At 40.2% G+C, this 16,798-nt stretch overlaps 1 protein-coding gene across 2 annotated transcripts in view; it reads right to left on the minus strand.

Annotated features, from left to right (window-relative positions):
• Positions 1-1,633: 1,633 nt before the first annotated feature.
• Positions 1,634-16,798, minus strand: part of dnajc1 (DnaJ (Hsp40) homolog, subfamily C, member 1) — a 172,153-nt gene continuing 156,988 nt past the window's right edge. The window contains exons 9-11 of one of the 2 annotated variants that reach the window (XM_072253819.1): positions 13,651-13,699; positions 11,718-12,193; positions 1,634-2,770 (exon numbers count right to left, since the gene is read on the minus strand). In XM_072253819.1, the coding sequence (XP_072109920.1) occupies positions 2,702-2,770; positions 11,718-12,193; positions 13,651-13,699 (594 nt within the window). In that variant the 3' untranslated portion in view covers positions 1,634-2,701. The remainder of the gene's footprint in view (positions 2,771-11,717; positions 12,194-13,650; positions 13,700-16,798) is intronic. The other variant, XM_072253818.1, reaches the window with a different exon arrangement.

Below are 16,798 nucleotides of genomic sequence, written 5' to 3' on the forward strand. Positions count from 1 at the left end.
TTACACTAACCCTATATTAACCCCATGTTAATCCACACCCCCATTCTCATCAAATCATTCCCTCTTAAGTATAATTTACAAAGCAACTGACCCGAGAAATAAAATGTAGAATTAACTGGAATAATTTGTTGTATTGATGCTGCAGTCCGTCAGTGTAGTTTTTCTCATTTTTCCCCCAGCTTGTTCTTGCTTCATTTACTATCGATCTCCACAAATCACTCATCTCACCCAATTTAACTCACCATATTTACTAAAGTTTGCTGTGTACTCACTTTTCCTGATAGGATACTGGTCCCTTTTCAATCTAGATGGAGCCCATCTTATTGGCACAGGTCATTCTTTTACAGTCCTAATTAGTGCCAGTGAACAATGAGAAAAGATACTTGCACAATTGTTTTGAAATGTAATATTTTCATTGAAATAAAGGTTAAATGTATAATTTAATAGAAGTTTTGAAAATAGTGTAAACATTTTGATGAGGTAAACATTGGTCAGTGTGACATAAACATAGGATTGTTACTAAAATAATGCAGAGACAATTTAGATGAAAGTAGAACTTTCAAAGTGTCAGAATAGATGTGATGTGTTAAATAGTCTCATTCTGTATCATTTAATACTATGTTCAGAAGATGGAATACTTCATCACGGACTGTTTTCAGGGTCTCTGAAAAGATATTGAAAAGCAAAATCATAAAGAGAATCTAGGAAAAAGAGTAGACTGTTCCAGTTAAAGACCTTATATTGCAAATGAATGAATAGACTATTTTACACAAATTCCCAATACTTTCCATCACTGACATTTCCAGACTTGGAGATGTAGATAGTGAGCATGGTTGCCTAAGGATACAGGGAGACATAGACCAGCTGAAAAGTTGGGCAGAACTGTAGCGGATGGAGTTTAATTCGCTAAGTATGAAGTAATGCATTTGGGTCATCTAACATCGGCCAGGCACATACAATGTTTTAAGGAGGGCTCTTTGATGCAAGTTCATACCTCCTTGAAATGGCAACAAAGGTTGAGAATGCAGCAAAGAAGACATTTAGCCTTCTTGCCTTCAAGGACAGGGGCAGTGACAGTAAGAATTGGTACACCATGTTATAGATGTACAAGACAATGGGTAGGTCATACTTAGAATGCTGTGTGTAGTTCTGGAAACTTGGTGGAGTAGGCAACACAATTTTTTCCAAAGAATAGGAAAGTGTAAAACTGGAGGATATAGGATTAATGTGAGGGGAAAATATTTCAAGAAGAGGGGTAAGCTTTTCCCTCACAGAGGGTGAAGTGTATATAAAACAAGATGCCAAAGGAGGTAGTAGAGGCAGGTACAATCAACATTTTTATAAAGCATTTGGATAGGTACATGGATGGGAAAGGAATAGGCCAAATGTAGAACATGTTGAACATGACATGAGTGTAGAGAGACATCTTGCTCAGCATGAACAGGTTAGGCCAAAGAACCCACTTCCAAGCTGCAGAACTCTATGACTTCATCTCTTGGCCTGTTGTAAATGAATTTGTAGAGATTGATAGGAATGATAAGTTAATTTATAAGAAAGTGATAGATAAATCAAATGGATCTTCAAACCTTTCAACTACTGTCCAAACAAAACTTCATACTGGGGTTAACACATATTACACACGAGGTTTCAGACTTTTAAAGGACATGGTTGCCGAAAACCACATGATATTGCATGGTTTATTTGCAACATTGTCTTCTCAACATCTTCTACATGCTTGGGACTTCAGAAAAAAATTACCATTAGAAGTTTCTACACCATTCACACATCACAGGTTTATTTCCACCTACTACTAATGCTGATTTTGCTATATATTAATTTATCATTAATGTACAGATTGCTGAAAGTAATACAGCATTCTTATCTTCTGCAACAAATCCTCTTCAACTTTGGAAGCTCAAGAGTAAAAGCTAATCGATGGAACAAAGCCGAGCAGGAAAGGACAACAAGTACTCTGGCTTTGGCGAACTCAAGTTAGATCTCCAACATCATCAGTCTGAACCGGTGTCTATATTAGCATTAGCAACTTTCAGATGAAGAAAGAAATCAGTCAGAATTTTAATGTTGCTCTCCTTGCTGAACCCAAAGGGTTAGAAGCATTTGTGTACACTATTAACCAAGGACAAGCCCTACCCTGGTTTAGCCTTGATAAACACAACACTTTGGCTTGGGTCATATATAAAGGCTGACCACTATGGCGAAGGCTGACATGTTCTTCAGAATAACATGAAAAGACAACAAAATCAAAATGTAGTCATTTCAAGATGAATTTTTTAAGATCTTAATTTACAGTTGAATTTTACTTTGATTTGAAACATACTGGTTTGCTTTACTACATAAAAAGTAATCAATTAAAACATGAGAAATCAGACGATCGACAATCTGTAAAGGAAAGAAATGCAAACTTATTGCTGATATAAGGAAATGACAAGGCGGAGCATAGAAAATTACTTTGAGAAAATTTAAAACTATCCATGTATACATGCATTGTACACATTTACAAGTACGTTCCAAATATTCTGTACGATATGGTGGCACATTGATTCTTTTTAAAACAAAGGCACATGACATTAGCATAAACAAAATGTGAGCCATTCATATACAACCAGGGTCCAGGTTTACATAAGACGTTTTGTCCATAGCAAATTACTGCTTCTGGAGAGACACCAGTGTTCGTTTTCAGTCAGCTTTTTGCTTGTTTTCTCTTCATAACAAGTTCAGCCAACAGTTTGTATCTGATTATGCATTCTTCCTGCAGGAAAATAAGAAAGTTGACAATAAATTTGTCCAGTCTTTTTACAGGAAAAAGAACACTTACAAAAAATTCAGTTATATGGAAAACCTTGCCAACTTTATGAAGGAAATACGAGGGCCTTTTACAGTCCAATATACAAATGTCAAATCTTTTCTTTTCCCATGATTCAGGGCCCTAAACACTCTTTCCTGTGTGAAGCAGCAAATCACATAGGCTTCTTACAATTTATCATACTGCATTTAGTGTTCACTGTATGATCACCTCAACACTGGAGAAACCAAGTACTAGACTGAGTGACTGCTTTGAAGAACATTGCCACTCAGTCTCCAGTCAACCCCAAACTTCCCACTGCCTGTCTACGTTTCAATGATTGTCCAACATGAACTCAAAGATCTGCAGCTCATCCTAGTATCTTGCAACTCTTAAGTCTTAAAAGTGAATTTAACAATTTCAAATAAAGATACATTTCTCCCTTCAGTTTAATTACCTCTTTTCTGTTTCTAAATGCTAGTGTTAAAATAATTGTTATCTTGACAGCTTTGGTCTACATCCTACCACATATATTCTGGCTCATTGTTCCAGACTCCCCTCCTCTGCAACTAATCACCACATTTGTTTTCTCACATTTCTTTTCCTGACAAAGAACCTATGACCTGAAATGTTAACCAGATCAGTCCCCTGCAGCATTATTTGCTTGTAGAAATTTCTACTGTTGTTTCAAGTTTCCAGCATGTGCACATTTTTGAGCCAATTACAAATCAGGAGGGTGATGGAAGATTCTTCTCTTGCCTGATAATGTATATTTGCTGCACAGTGACTGCAACGTGCACCATCCACAAAATCCATCTTAGTTACTCACCTAGTCAGCACAACCCAAACTTGCAAGGTCTACCACCTAGCAAACAAATGGGAACACCACCACCTGCATGCTACCCTGTGAGCCACACATCCTCCCAACATGGAAATACACAGTCTGTCATTCATCGTCACTAGCACAATTTCTGGAATTCCAGCTCCACCCCACGCCAAACAGCAATGTGGGAACACCTTCACCAAAAGGGCTGCAGCTGTTAAAGATGGCAGTTCATCACAGCTTCTCATGAGGAACTGGCCTGGATAATAAAAGCTGCCACCACCAGTGTAGGCCAGATCCTGAATAACAAATAAATAAAAAACAATGCTGGACAAAGACAATTCAGGTTCAGGCTGATAAATGCCCAATAATGTTAGTTCAACACAAGTGATAGGCAAAGACCATCTGATAAAATCCCCAGCCATTCCCTTTGCTATTGAGCAGCAACATGTCAAATTCCTAGAGGTCACCATTAACCAGTAACTAAACTGGGCCAATCACAGTGTGGCAGCTGAACAGGCGAAGACAGGGCAGACCTCAGCTATGGACTCCCTTACTCCCAAAACCCATGCCTACAAGTACAAAGCTAAAGTGTTACAAATAATAGTCTAGAAGCTGGTCAAGTTGGCGCTGAGCTGCAGTCTCTGTGAAAATCATGGCTCAGCTTTAATTGCTTTTTTATTAAAAGTCTGCAGTGATGATTTTGGAAATAGAGAGGAGAGTTAGGGTCAAATTAAGGTTTAGGAATGGGAATGTTGGGGAGTTAGAGGTCAAATTAGGGATTAAGGACAGGGAGGTGGTTAACTAGAGGTCAGGCTGAAATTTCAGGCCTCCACTGTGCACTTGAAGGCCAGCAACGTGGTACGTGATGAAGGACTTCCACGGATGCCAAGCTGTCCCAGGAATGAGAGGCTGGAGTTTGGGGTCCCATCATGAGATAGCCCAGAGGATGAATACTGAAGGTTGAAGCCAAAGGTCAATGGCTGAAGCCTTGAGACTAGAGGCCTGTGCTGGTATTGGAAGGCAGCCTGTGGAGCGAGGAAAGCGGTTCATTTTGCTGCTGCTTTGTTGCTTGTTGTGTTCTCTGTCGTTCTGCTGAGTATTGTGGACATACTATGTTGGCACCAGAATGTGTGGCAACACTTGCAAGCTTCCCTAGCAAATCATTGGGTTGTGTTGGTTGTTGAAACAACACATTTCACTGTATGGTTCACTGAATATGTGATAAATAAATGACCATGAATCCTGATGACTGTTGCCCCACCAAGAGCCCAGCTCAACATCTCTTGGAACAAAGCATTTTAATGCATCAAATCTGTCACCTTTGGCATTCATTCTATTTTGTAGCTGCATTCTGCACCATTTACAAGGTGAAGTGTAGCAAATCATGTGAATTTCCTCGATGATGCCCTCTTAAACAGTGACCTCTACTGCCTAGGATGACAGCATCATGAGGTGACTGTGAACAGACTGGATTACAAGGCCTGGCTTCTCAAGACCTCTCAAATACCACCTTTTCAGGAACAATCATGAATAAGCACTAAATGTGGGTTTGCCAGAATTGCACTCCCCACCAAAAGAAATAAGTAGTAAATGTCAGCAGCCTATCAAGTCGTGGTAAATATTTACCATATTGCATTCCGAACTGGAAAGCAGATAGTGAATTCCCAAGTGCCTATCCTGGGGAGCCCGGAGGCGAGTTGATGTCTTTATAGCCTATACGTATTCCAGCTGCTTGTAAAAAAAAAGCACTTTCCCATCACAAGATGCCTACGTCAACACAGTGTGAGCTGCGATACAAACCTGTTATCACATGGACTCTACTCCCATGCCTAGAATGTTTGTGTCAGAGAAGCCCTTCTTTAGTAACATCATGGATATCTCCTTTTCATAAATAAATCTGAGCTATTCATTCAAGAGGACTGATTCATTCAAAGGCTTCTGGGCCACATGCGGCTTCGAAAGCACCAGGGGGTTAAATATGCATGGCTTCAAAACCTTAACTGTGTTAGAATGCAGAGCACCTCTCCTCCAGATCATTCTGAATAGTTGTCAGACCCAGTGGAGTGAGCAAAGCATGTGAGAAGCAACCATTATTAAAATATTGAGTATTAACACACGTGTCAACAATGAGGGAAAAAGAACGTAATGCGTAACAATTTTCATAAATCATACAAAATTGTTGTTCCCCTTTGCACCCTGTGGCAGATCGGGCAGCAACCTTGCCAATCCTTTAGTATTTGTCTGTTTTTTACAAGGCCGAGCTGCTAGCTCAACACTCTACACAGCACGATGGAAAGAGTGTGAGGAGGGCTGGCCGAATTCAAACCTGGGACCACTCACCTTGAAACAACACACACAAAATACTGGAGGAACTCAGCAGGCCATGGAAAAAATTACACTCAATGTTTCCGGCCGAAACCTTTTGGCTGAACTGGAGGAGAAAGCTGAGGAGCAGATTTGAAAGGTGGGGAAAGGGGAGAGAGAAACACCAGGCGATAGGTGAAACTTGGAGGGGGAGGGATGAAGCAAAGAGCTGGGAAATTGATTGGTGAAAGAGACAGACTGGTCTTGAAGTCTGGTGCAGATGCGATGACACCACCGGCTGGCTATATATCAAATTGCAACACACAAAATACTGGAGGAACTCAGCAAGTCAGGCAGCATCTATGGGGGCGAATAAACAGCCTACCCTCAACTTTTCCTCCACTATATTGTCGACTGCATTGGTATTGTTTCTTACGCTGATGCTGAGCTCATTAGTTTCATCAACTTTGCCTCCAACTTCCACCCAGCCCTTAGATTTCAAAATCTGGCATATGTTGTAAAAATCGTTGTTTTGCGGCAGCAGTACATTGTATTACAGCAAATATAAAAAACAATTTACAGTAAGTATATATAAAAAAAATTATTGAAAAAGAGCGTGAAAAAATAGTGTGATAACGTTCGTGAGTTCATTGTCCATTCAGAGATCTAATGGCAGTGTGGAAAAATCTGTTCCTCTCTTCTGCCACCAGGTGAAGGGGGTCCTCAATGATGGATGCTGCCTTTTTGAGGCATCACTTTTTGAAGGTGTCCTGGATGCTGGGAGGCTAGCATCCATGATGGAACTGGCAGAGTGTACAACTTTCTACAGCTTTTTCAATCCTGTGCTGTGGTCCCTCCATACCAGAGGGTGATGCAACCAGTTAGAATGCTATCCACAGTACATTTGTAGAAAGTTACTAATATCTTTGGTGGCAAGCCAATTGTCTAATGAAATATAGCTATTGTCAACCCTTCTTTGTAATTGTATCAATATTTTGGGCCCAGGGTAGATCTTCAGAGATGTTGAAAACAAGGAACCTGAAACTGCTCATCCTTTCTACTGCTGATCCCTCAATTAGTACTGTTGTGTGTTCCCTCGCCTTCCCCTTCCTGAAATCCACAATCAATTCCTCGGTCTTACTGACACTGAGCGCAAGGCTGTTGCTGCAGCACCACTCAACCTGCTGACACCTGTACACCTCCTTGTCACCATGTGAAATCCTGCCAACAATATTTGTGTCGGTGGCAAATTTACAGATGTCATTTAAGCTTGCCTAGCCACACAATTGTGTGTGTAGCAAGAATAGAGCAGAGGGCTAAGCACATGTCCTTGAGGTGCATCAGTGTTGACTGTCAGCAAGAGGGAGATGTTATTTCCTATCCTCACTGACTGCAGTCTCTCCATGAGGAAGTCAAGAATCCAGTTGCAGAGGGAAGTACAGAGGCCCAAGTTTTGAAGATTGATTATTAGAATTAAGGGTATGATTATGTTAAACCCTGAGCTGTAATGAATAAACAGTAGCCTACACAGGTACTGCTTTTGTCTAGGTTATCCAAGCTGATCAGAGAGCCAGTTAGATTGCATCTGCTGTAGATCTGTTGTGGCGATAGGCAAATTGCAGCAGGTCCAGGTCCTTAGTTAGGTAGGAGTTGGCTCCAGCCATGACCATCGTCTCAAGACACTTCATCACAGTAGATCTGAGTGCCACTAGGGGATAGTCACTCAGGCAACTCAACCTGGTCTTCTAGGACACTGACTGGTATGATTGCTGCCCTTTTGAAGCAAGTGGAAATCTCCAATTGCAGTAGTGGTAGATTAAAGATGTCCTTGAACACTCTTATCAGTTGATAGGCACAGGTTTTCAGACCCCATCACGTATACCATCAGGGCCTGACACCTTGCGAGGGTTCATCCTCTTGAAAGATGTTCTGACGTTATCTTCCCAGGCAGAGATCACAGGGTCACCATATGCTGCAGGGATTCGCACAAGTATCTTTACTTAGATGACTTACTTGGTCCATCTGACACCTCTCTCCCCTTTATTGATTTCTGTCTCCATCCAGTGATATCTTTTACAAACCTACTGATTCTCACAGTTATCTAGACAATCCATCTTCCCACACTATCACTTAAAAAAAATACTATTCCCTTCTCTCAGTTTATCCATCTCTCCGCATCTGTTCCCAGGATATGACTTTCTATTCTAGAACATTTGAAATATCCTCTTTTCTCTTCCAGGATGCTGCTTTTACCTGCATCTCCTCCATTTCCAGCATATCTGCCTTCACCCGCTCCCTCTGGCTGTCATAACAGAGATAGGGTTTCCCTTGTCCTTACCTACCACTCACGAGATTCTGTATCCAGCACATTATTCTCCACAACTTCCACCATCTCCAATGGGACTCCACCACGAAGCATCTCTTTCCCACCCCTCCTGATTTTCCATAGGGATCACATTCTACATGACTCCCTTGTCTACTCATTGCTCCCCACTGATCTCCTCCCTGGCACTTATCCCTGCAAGTGTGACAAATGCTACACCTGGCCCACCCTTCAGGGTCCCAGAAAGTCCTTCTCGGTAAGGAGATACTTTAACTGTGAGTCTGCTGGGGTCATCTACTGTATCCAGTGCTCACAATGTGGCCTTCACTACATTTGTGAGACTGGATGAGCACTTTGTTGTGCACCTTTACTCTATTGTCTGTAAAAGTCAGGGTTTCCCAGTGGCTATTTTGACATGTCTGTCCATGGTCTCCTCTACGGCCATCATACGACCAAACTTAGACTGAAGGAGCTACACCTCATATTCAATATGGGTAACCTCCAATCTGATGGCATGAACATCAATTTCTCCAAATTTTGGTAATTTCTTCCCCTCCCTCCTTTTTTTTGTTCCCTATTCTAGTTACCCTCTCACCTGACCATCACCTACCTCTGGTGTCTCTCCTCCTTCCTTTTCTTCCATGGCCAACTGTCCTCTCCTACAGATTCCTTCTTCTTCAGCCCTTTATCTCTTTCATCCATTCCCTCAAGCTTCTTACTTCACTCCCCTCCAACCACCTTCACCCTCATCTGGTTTCATCCATCAAGATGCCAACTTATACTACTTCCACTCCCCCTATCATCTTAATCTGGCTTCTGCCTTCTTCCTTTCCAGTCCTGATGAAGGATCTCAGCCCAAAACATCAGCCGCTGATTCCCCTCCATAAATGCTGCCTGACTTGCTGAGTTCCTACAGCATTTCGTCTGTTGCTTGAGATTTCAAGCATCTGCAGAATTTCTTGTGTTATGTAATAAAGAGCACTGTGGCCATTCAACTATATGGTGTAGTATCTGTTGCAGTGTAGGCTGATGTACAGCAAACTCCCATAAAGGACAATGTAAATGTGCCCGGTAAGCCATATCCCATATTTCTGTTTCAGGTTAAAATATTGGATATTAAGTAATAAAGAGGAAACGGCGCGCTGCTGAACAGAAGTACTGAGTTAGTTTATAATATCAGCCATGATATTAACAGTGGAGTAAACACAAGGATTACACGGTCCATCCCTGCTTCTATTTATGTTCAATGTTCTTACAAACCATAAAAATATTGGTAAGTCTGAACTCTGGTCAGGAAGAAATTCCACAGATGGCTTCTTTTTCGATATTAAAGTTCTAGACATTTAAGCTTCTTGAGCCACAGTAACCCCATGGGATCAATACCATGGTTCTGAAAAGGATCCCAGATTCCCACACTATTTCAGTGGAATATTCACGAAAAGTACTCAGGATTTCTCTAAATTTCTAACACTGAAGTACTGCAATGCAATTTCTAAGACAGAAGAACGCTTTGTTTATAACATCTCTTTGCACAGCACAAATTAAAAAGGTCTGACAGAAGTAGTAAATCAGTATGATCCAGATATTGAGGTGATAAGAATTTGGGTAATCTCAACCCAGTTTAAAATGGACACAGGGCCACAATGTAAATCACAATTCCAACAAGAGAAAATTAATCAAGATATACCAACATCAGTTGCCAGAGAAGGAACAATTAATGTTGACAGATTAGAATGCTCTTAAGACCAGAAGCTAGTCATTTAGTTTTCAGAATCTGGACATAAAGAGCAAGACCAACATTTATTGTCTGACCCCAACTGTCCACAAAAAGGTGTTAGTGAGCTGCTTTCTTGAATTACTGTAATCCTGCTGGCTAAAGAAAAATTCTCTGGTGAAGAAGTGGAGAAACTTCAATTTGTTAAATGCAGAACCTGTCTAAACATCATTTGGGCACTGAATGCCAAGGTACTTTATTCTTTTATTTTATTAATTTGCAAGACCATTGCAATGGACACAATGGTTTTAATGTAGCAATACTGGAATATTTAATCACTAAACCATAAGCCCACAGTATCACATATTGATCTCGTATACTTTACTATGTCATGAAAGATTAAAAACATTGAGGTAGATTCATCATTCCCAAGCTGGCAACGATTATTCAGTTGTACAGTGACAAAAGTGTTTCTTTTGGAGGAGGTTAATTTAGAACATAAGAAAGGGGATCAAAAAGAGACTATAGAGCCCTCCCACTATTTTGTGAGATCGTGGCTGATCTGATCCTGATCGTGGCTGATCTGATCCTGGCCCTGGCTGCATTTTCTGCCTGCCTCAAAATCCTCAGTTCCTGAGGGTTCAAATTCCAACTGATTAGGTGTATTAAAATCAGCATCAAATAAAATGCAGATGGAATATTAGGAGTGATGAGGATGTGAAGAACTCTGAAGAGGATATAGTCAAGCAACAATTTTGGTAGGAGTATAATGTAAAAGTATAAGATTAATCACTTTGGTAGAAAAAGAATGTTCAATTTTTTTTAAGTGGTGAAATACTGGTGGGAAATACTGCTGTTTAAAGAGACCTGGGTAAGCTGGTACTCAGTTTACTGAAAACTAATATGCAGGTGCTGTAGGCAATAGAGGCAAATAGCCTATACTGCAATGGGATTTGAGTGAAAGAATAAAGATGTCATACCACAATTATACAGGGTCTTGGTGAGATCCCACATGGAGGATTGTGTACAATTTACTTTTTTTGCCCAGAAAAGAATATGAACAGTCGGCGTTTCAGGTTACTGCCCATTTCCCTCCATAGTTGTCGCCTGACCTCCTGAGTTCCTTCGGGAGCTTGTTGTTTTTTTGTGCCATGTTCCAGCACCTGCAGGCTTCTGTCTCTCCTAGAAAAGGATATACTTGCTGGAGAGGAAGTAAAACAAAGATTTAGCAGACTGGTTTCAGCTCTAGTGAGCATGTCAAACAAGTGGAGGCTGGAGTTTAGCAGAATGAGAGGTGACCTTTCATTGTATATAATTCTTAGCAGGTTTGATGGAAAGATAAGTGAATGCTCCCCTTGCCAGTTTCAAAATAAGGGTTAGGCCAGCTGGATGCGAGACACGGAGAAATTTCTTCACTGAAAGGCTGGTGATACACCCCAGAGGGCTGTAGAGGCTATCAGTTTCAGTCAAAACAGAGATCAATATGTTTTAGAATATTAAAGGATTCAAAAGGTAACAAGGAAAGAATGAAAATAGTGTTTACATAGAACACTGACCATGATCTAGTCAAATGGTAGAACAGGCTCAGCGAAGTGCTGGGGAATCTAATCCTGCCCCTATTACTTATGCTCTTGTACACTTCAAATTATTAGGTGATACCAAGAACAAATAGAAGCCACTTTCGTACAGTGATGTTGTCAGCCAATTTCAGTGGCACCAGATTTTCTGATGATAACAGACAAATTACCTTTGTTTTTCCTGGAACACATTTCGCTATTTTCTCCCAGCGTTCAGAAGTCCCCTTTGGATACTGCTGTAAGGCTAGTTCAAGCAATTTTTGTTGATTTTGATTCCACATTTCAGTAGATTCTTCTGATGCTCGAGCTCGCCCTTTTCTTTTCTTCTCTTCATCACTCTCATCATCTTCCAAATCTATATTGTCAAAGTCTCTCTGGCGCTTTCCTTTATGTTTCTGTTCAATTTCTTCTTGGATCACATAAGTTTGCTCAGGTATTTTAGTATTTTTCCGTTTCCGAGGCTTGGTTTCTATGGTCAGTCTGTCAACGTAGTTACTTGGATCATCCTCATTTTCAAGCCTTTCACTGTGTTCTTCTTCAGTCTCCTCATCCCTTTTAGTTATTATATGGTCAGGTAAAGTTGTTTCACGCTTAGTACTCTTTAAATTCAGAGATGCAGACTTCAGTTCAAATAGTTTCACTGTTCCTGATTTTAAAAAAACACAAGCATTAGCAGGACACATATGCTCACCATAATTGTGCTTTAATAAGTATTGGAAAGATTTTGTACTCAAATGGATCACAATTGTCATGATATGAAATTTATGGATAAGAAGTGAGCCAGTCTTTGATGTTAAAACACCAAGAAATAATTAAAAACATTAAAAAGAAACACTTTTTAAAAAGTTCCTTCTTCCTTATAGTCACTCATCTAGGAATCAGAGAAACAGAGATTCTAAATTCTTCACCAGATTACACTGACAAAGAAACATTGCAATGCCGAGTCCCAGCATGACCAGCTCTACTGTTGGACCTGCATAGAATGAAGTTTTAGTTGCATGACATATGGACCTAATGAGCCTCATTCTGTGCTGAAAACTTTGTCATCTGCAAGTTCATAGGTCTATGCAAGTCAGAGAATTCCTCTGGGACTGGCTGAATACCTCAAAGGGAACTGCTGGCCTGTAAGATGATGGGAAAGAAACAAAAACTTCAAATTCATGCTTCCAAGAAGCAATCTGAAATATATCCTACTTTTTCAATTACAAATGCTATACAAGTAACCAGAATCATAATCATTGAAGTGTAGAAAAATAAACTACCATGTTAGGACTAGGGATTTTACCAATGTGAAGGAATTTTAGAAAGGAGTGTCAGACCATAAGACCATAAGACATAGGAGCAGAATTAGGCCATTTGGCCCATCAGGTCTGCTCCACCATTCAATCATGGCTGACCCTTTTCTTTTCTCTTCCTCCACCCCATTTCTTGGCCTTCTCCCCGTAACCTTTGATGCTATGTCCAATCAAGAACCTATCAATCTCTACCTTAAATACACCCAACGACCTGGCCTTCACAGCTGCAATGGCAACAAATTCCACAACTTCACCATCCTCTGACTAAAGACATTTCTCCACATCGCTGTTTTGAATGGATACTCTTCTTATCCTGAGGCTGTGACCTCTTGTCCTAGACTCTCCCACCATGGAAAGCATCCTTTCCACATCTACTCTGTCTAGTCCTTTCAACATTCGAAAGGTTTCAATAAGATCCCCCCTCATCCTTCTAAATTCCAGCGAGTACAGACCCAGAGCCATCAAACGTTCCTCATACGATAACCCTTTCATTCCTCGAATCATCCTTGTTAACCTCCTTTGGACCATCTCCAATGCTAGCACATCCTAGTATACTGAAGAAGCTTAAATGAACAACTTGCATCACCTCTCAGCTTCTTACATCATCCCCCACTTCCCCATTCACCTATCACCTTCACCTCCACCTTATCTTCCTATTCTGGCATCTTCCTCCTTCCTTTCCAGTCCTGATTAAGGGTCTCGGCCCAAAAGGTCAAATGTTTATTCATTTGCTGCTGAGGTCCTCTATATTTTGTGTGTGTTGCTTTAAATACAGCCCTTCTATTAAAATATAACATATTACACATACCTGGTGTGGTTGAAACAAAATCCTTGACTTGTTTAGCTTTTGTTGTAACCTATTTTGAAAGAAAACTTAATTTACAACTCATCAAGCAATCAAAATCAAATATGTTGAAACATTTTAAAATATAGTTAACTGAACAATTTAAAATCCATTATTCCCCCCTCCCCCGAAAATTCAGGAGACTTACAAAATGGTTGATGCTTGTGATGCAGAGACCTGAAGACCAACAAAAGACAATGACAGGAAGTAGTGGCAGCTAAGAAAATTATAGACAGTGAAAGGGGGCTGACAGAGAGGAAAGGGGAATAAACAAGGGGGGAAAGAGGGGGTAAGAAAGGGAGAAGGTACAGAAAAGAGTTAAAAACATTAATTCCTACAAGACAACCAAGTCTGAAGGCACCCTACACCACCAATTTGAAACAGTTAAGGATGTCTATGGGATTCATGTTTCATCTGGAGAAAACTCTTCCATAACACCAAGTACTTGGAGAACTTTTCACAAATGGGCAAAGAAAAAAAAATCAATGACAATCCCTGCTGTCTTTGACAGCTGCAATAGATGGGAGACTCCTTTGCCAGGAAGAACTGTGAAGGGTATTTAGCAATGTTTATCCCAAATAACTACCTAACACAATCACCTATTCTGCACATACTGTGTCCAGAAATGGGCACCAAGACCAGGATAACTACTGTCAAAGAACCATCCAACTTGGGGAAAGGTATTCTTCAGATTGAGCAAAGCTCACTTGTTTTCCAAAAGATGATTTTCACCATAAATAGGTGATGTATGCAGAAATGCTGTAAGGTCCAACACTATGTGCTGCAAGCCAAATTGAACATGCTTGCAGCCACTGCAAAAGCTCTACAGGCAAATGCTACAGCCTGGAGCCTTCCTGCCTTTGCATGCTAAGTGACTAGAATCAGTGTTAAAATCCCAAGTACTATTTGCTCAGTAGTTGTATACAAAAGATAACTGGTGTTAATGTTAAGTAAATGGAGCAACATGGCTTACAATGAAAATGTTTGCTTTAATATTCTGTATTTTGAAATTAAAACACATTGTACTTGACGGCTAGCTTGGACTGAGCTGCAAAAGGCCTCAGCCTTAGAAATGGGAGAGCTTGCAACCAGTTGGTAAGTGAACCAAACTGTGTGATTTAAATAGCTTTCTACTTAACTATTACAGAAACTGCATTAGTAGACACTAGACTAGGTTATTTTCTATCTGCACTACAGAGAAAATTACACTACATTACACGCACTATATATCTTTGCAGTAAGGTCATTCTGCCAATGGCCTTTTTGCAAATATATGCTTGCTTTTTCTTACAGGACAATAAATGGTTAAAACAAGATAGTATTTAGGGATGAACAGGGTTTACATAAAAATATACACAATTACCTTTCTGATCAAACATTTTTAGCCACACTAAAATATATTAAAGTACACTGCATATACTGATGCAAAATGAAGTAACTTCAAAAATTTACAAACCTCACAGCTGTCAAACAGGTTATTTAAAAATCTCATAGGACTATACTCAGGTTAACTCTGAATGAGTGCTCCCTCTGTAAAACTACAATATGACATTGATGAATATACACATTTATCTGAATTCTTACATTGTACAGATCTATTTAATCACCTACTATATGTAAAAAAATAAATGTGCAAAAGTTCAATTTTCATTATGAAAAGACTGACTTAAGTGTGCCTAAAATATTTTCTGATCCATTCTACTTCTACAGGATTTCTTTATTTCTACATGCATGCACATAGTTTGCATTACATGGTACGTAATTTAATCCCCTTTGCCTGCAACTTTACATATCTTTTTGGCATTGGGATTGATTTATTATGGTCACATGTACCAAGATACAGTGCAAAGCTTGTTGTGCATACTGTTCATACAGATCAAATCATTACACAGTGTATTGAGAGAGAATAAAGTTCAAAGTAAATCTATTATCAAAGTTCATATGTCACCATATACAAACCTGAAATTCATTTCTTGCAGCCATACTCAATAAATCTATAATTGAATAATAACCACAAAAGAACCAATGATTTATTGTACCAACTTGGGCATTCAACCGGAGTGCAGAAGACAACAAAATGCAAAAAGAAAGAAATAATAATGATAAATAAGCAATAAAGAGAGACCATGAGAAGAGCCCTTGAAAGTGAGTTCATAGGATGTGGAAACATTTCAAAGATGGGGCAAGTAAAGTTATCCTCTTTGGTTCAAGAGCCTGATGGTTGAGGGGTAATAACTGTTCCTGAATCTGGTGGTGAGTGTCCTGAGGCGCCTGTACCTTCTTCCTGATGGCAGCAGCGAGAAGAGAACACGTCCTGTGTGGTGGTGGGGGGGGTGGGTCCTGATGATGGATGTCCTCCTGAGGTCAATAATCAGCTCCTTGGTCTTGCTGGCATTGGCTGGCAGGTTGCTGTCATGGTACCACTCAACCAGATTTTCAATCTCTCTCCTATATGCTGATTCGTCACCACCTTTGATTCAGCCGATGAGAATGGTGTCATCAGCAAACCTGTATATGGCATTGGAGCTGTGCTGAGCTACACAGTCATATGGTAAAACAATAACAATGCACAAAAAATGTAAAAGCTACCAAAAAGTGCAGTGCAAGTAAACGTGAGATCATAACAAGGTAGATTGTGAGGCTGTCTTATCATATAAGAGGTCCATCCCAGAATCAAGTAACAGTTGGATGGAAGCTGTCTTTTTAAACTTGCTGGTATGTGCTTTCAGGTTTTTGCATCTTCTACCTGATGGGAGAGGGGAGTAGAGCAAATGTCCAGCTTGGGTGGAGTTGTTGATTGCGCTGAGGCAGCAAGTATACACAAAGTCCATAGATGGAAGGCTGGTTCCTGTGATATGCTGAGCTGTGTCACAACCCCCAACAGTTTCTTGCTATCACATGTAGAGCAGTTACCATACTAAGTCAATATGCATCCAGACAGTATACTTTCTAGGGTGCACTGATAAAAACTAGGAAGAGTCGACAGGGATAGCCAAATTTGATTGGTCGCTTGAAGTAAAGGTGTTGGTGAGTTTTCTTGGCCATGAAATCAACGTGGTTAGACTAGGACAGACTATTGGAATGAGGTAAAGCAAAAGAGAGGGCTTACAGT

The sequence above is a fragment of the Mobula birostris genome, chromosome 3 (genome assembly GCF_030028105.1).
Source record: "Mobula birostris isolate sMobBir1 chromosome 3, sMobBir1.hap1, whole genome shotgun sequence".
In the NCBI taxonomy this organism is placed as follows: Eukaryota; Metazoa; Chordata; class Chondrichthyes; order Myliobatiformes; family Myliobatidae; genus Mobula; species Mobula birostris.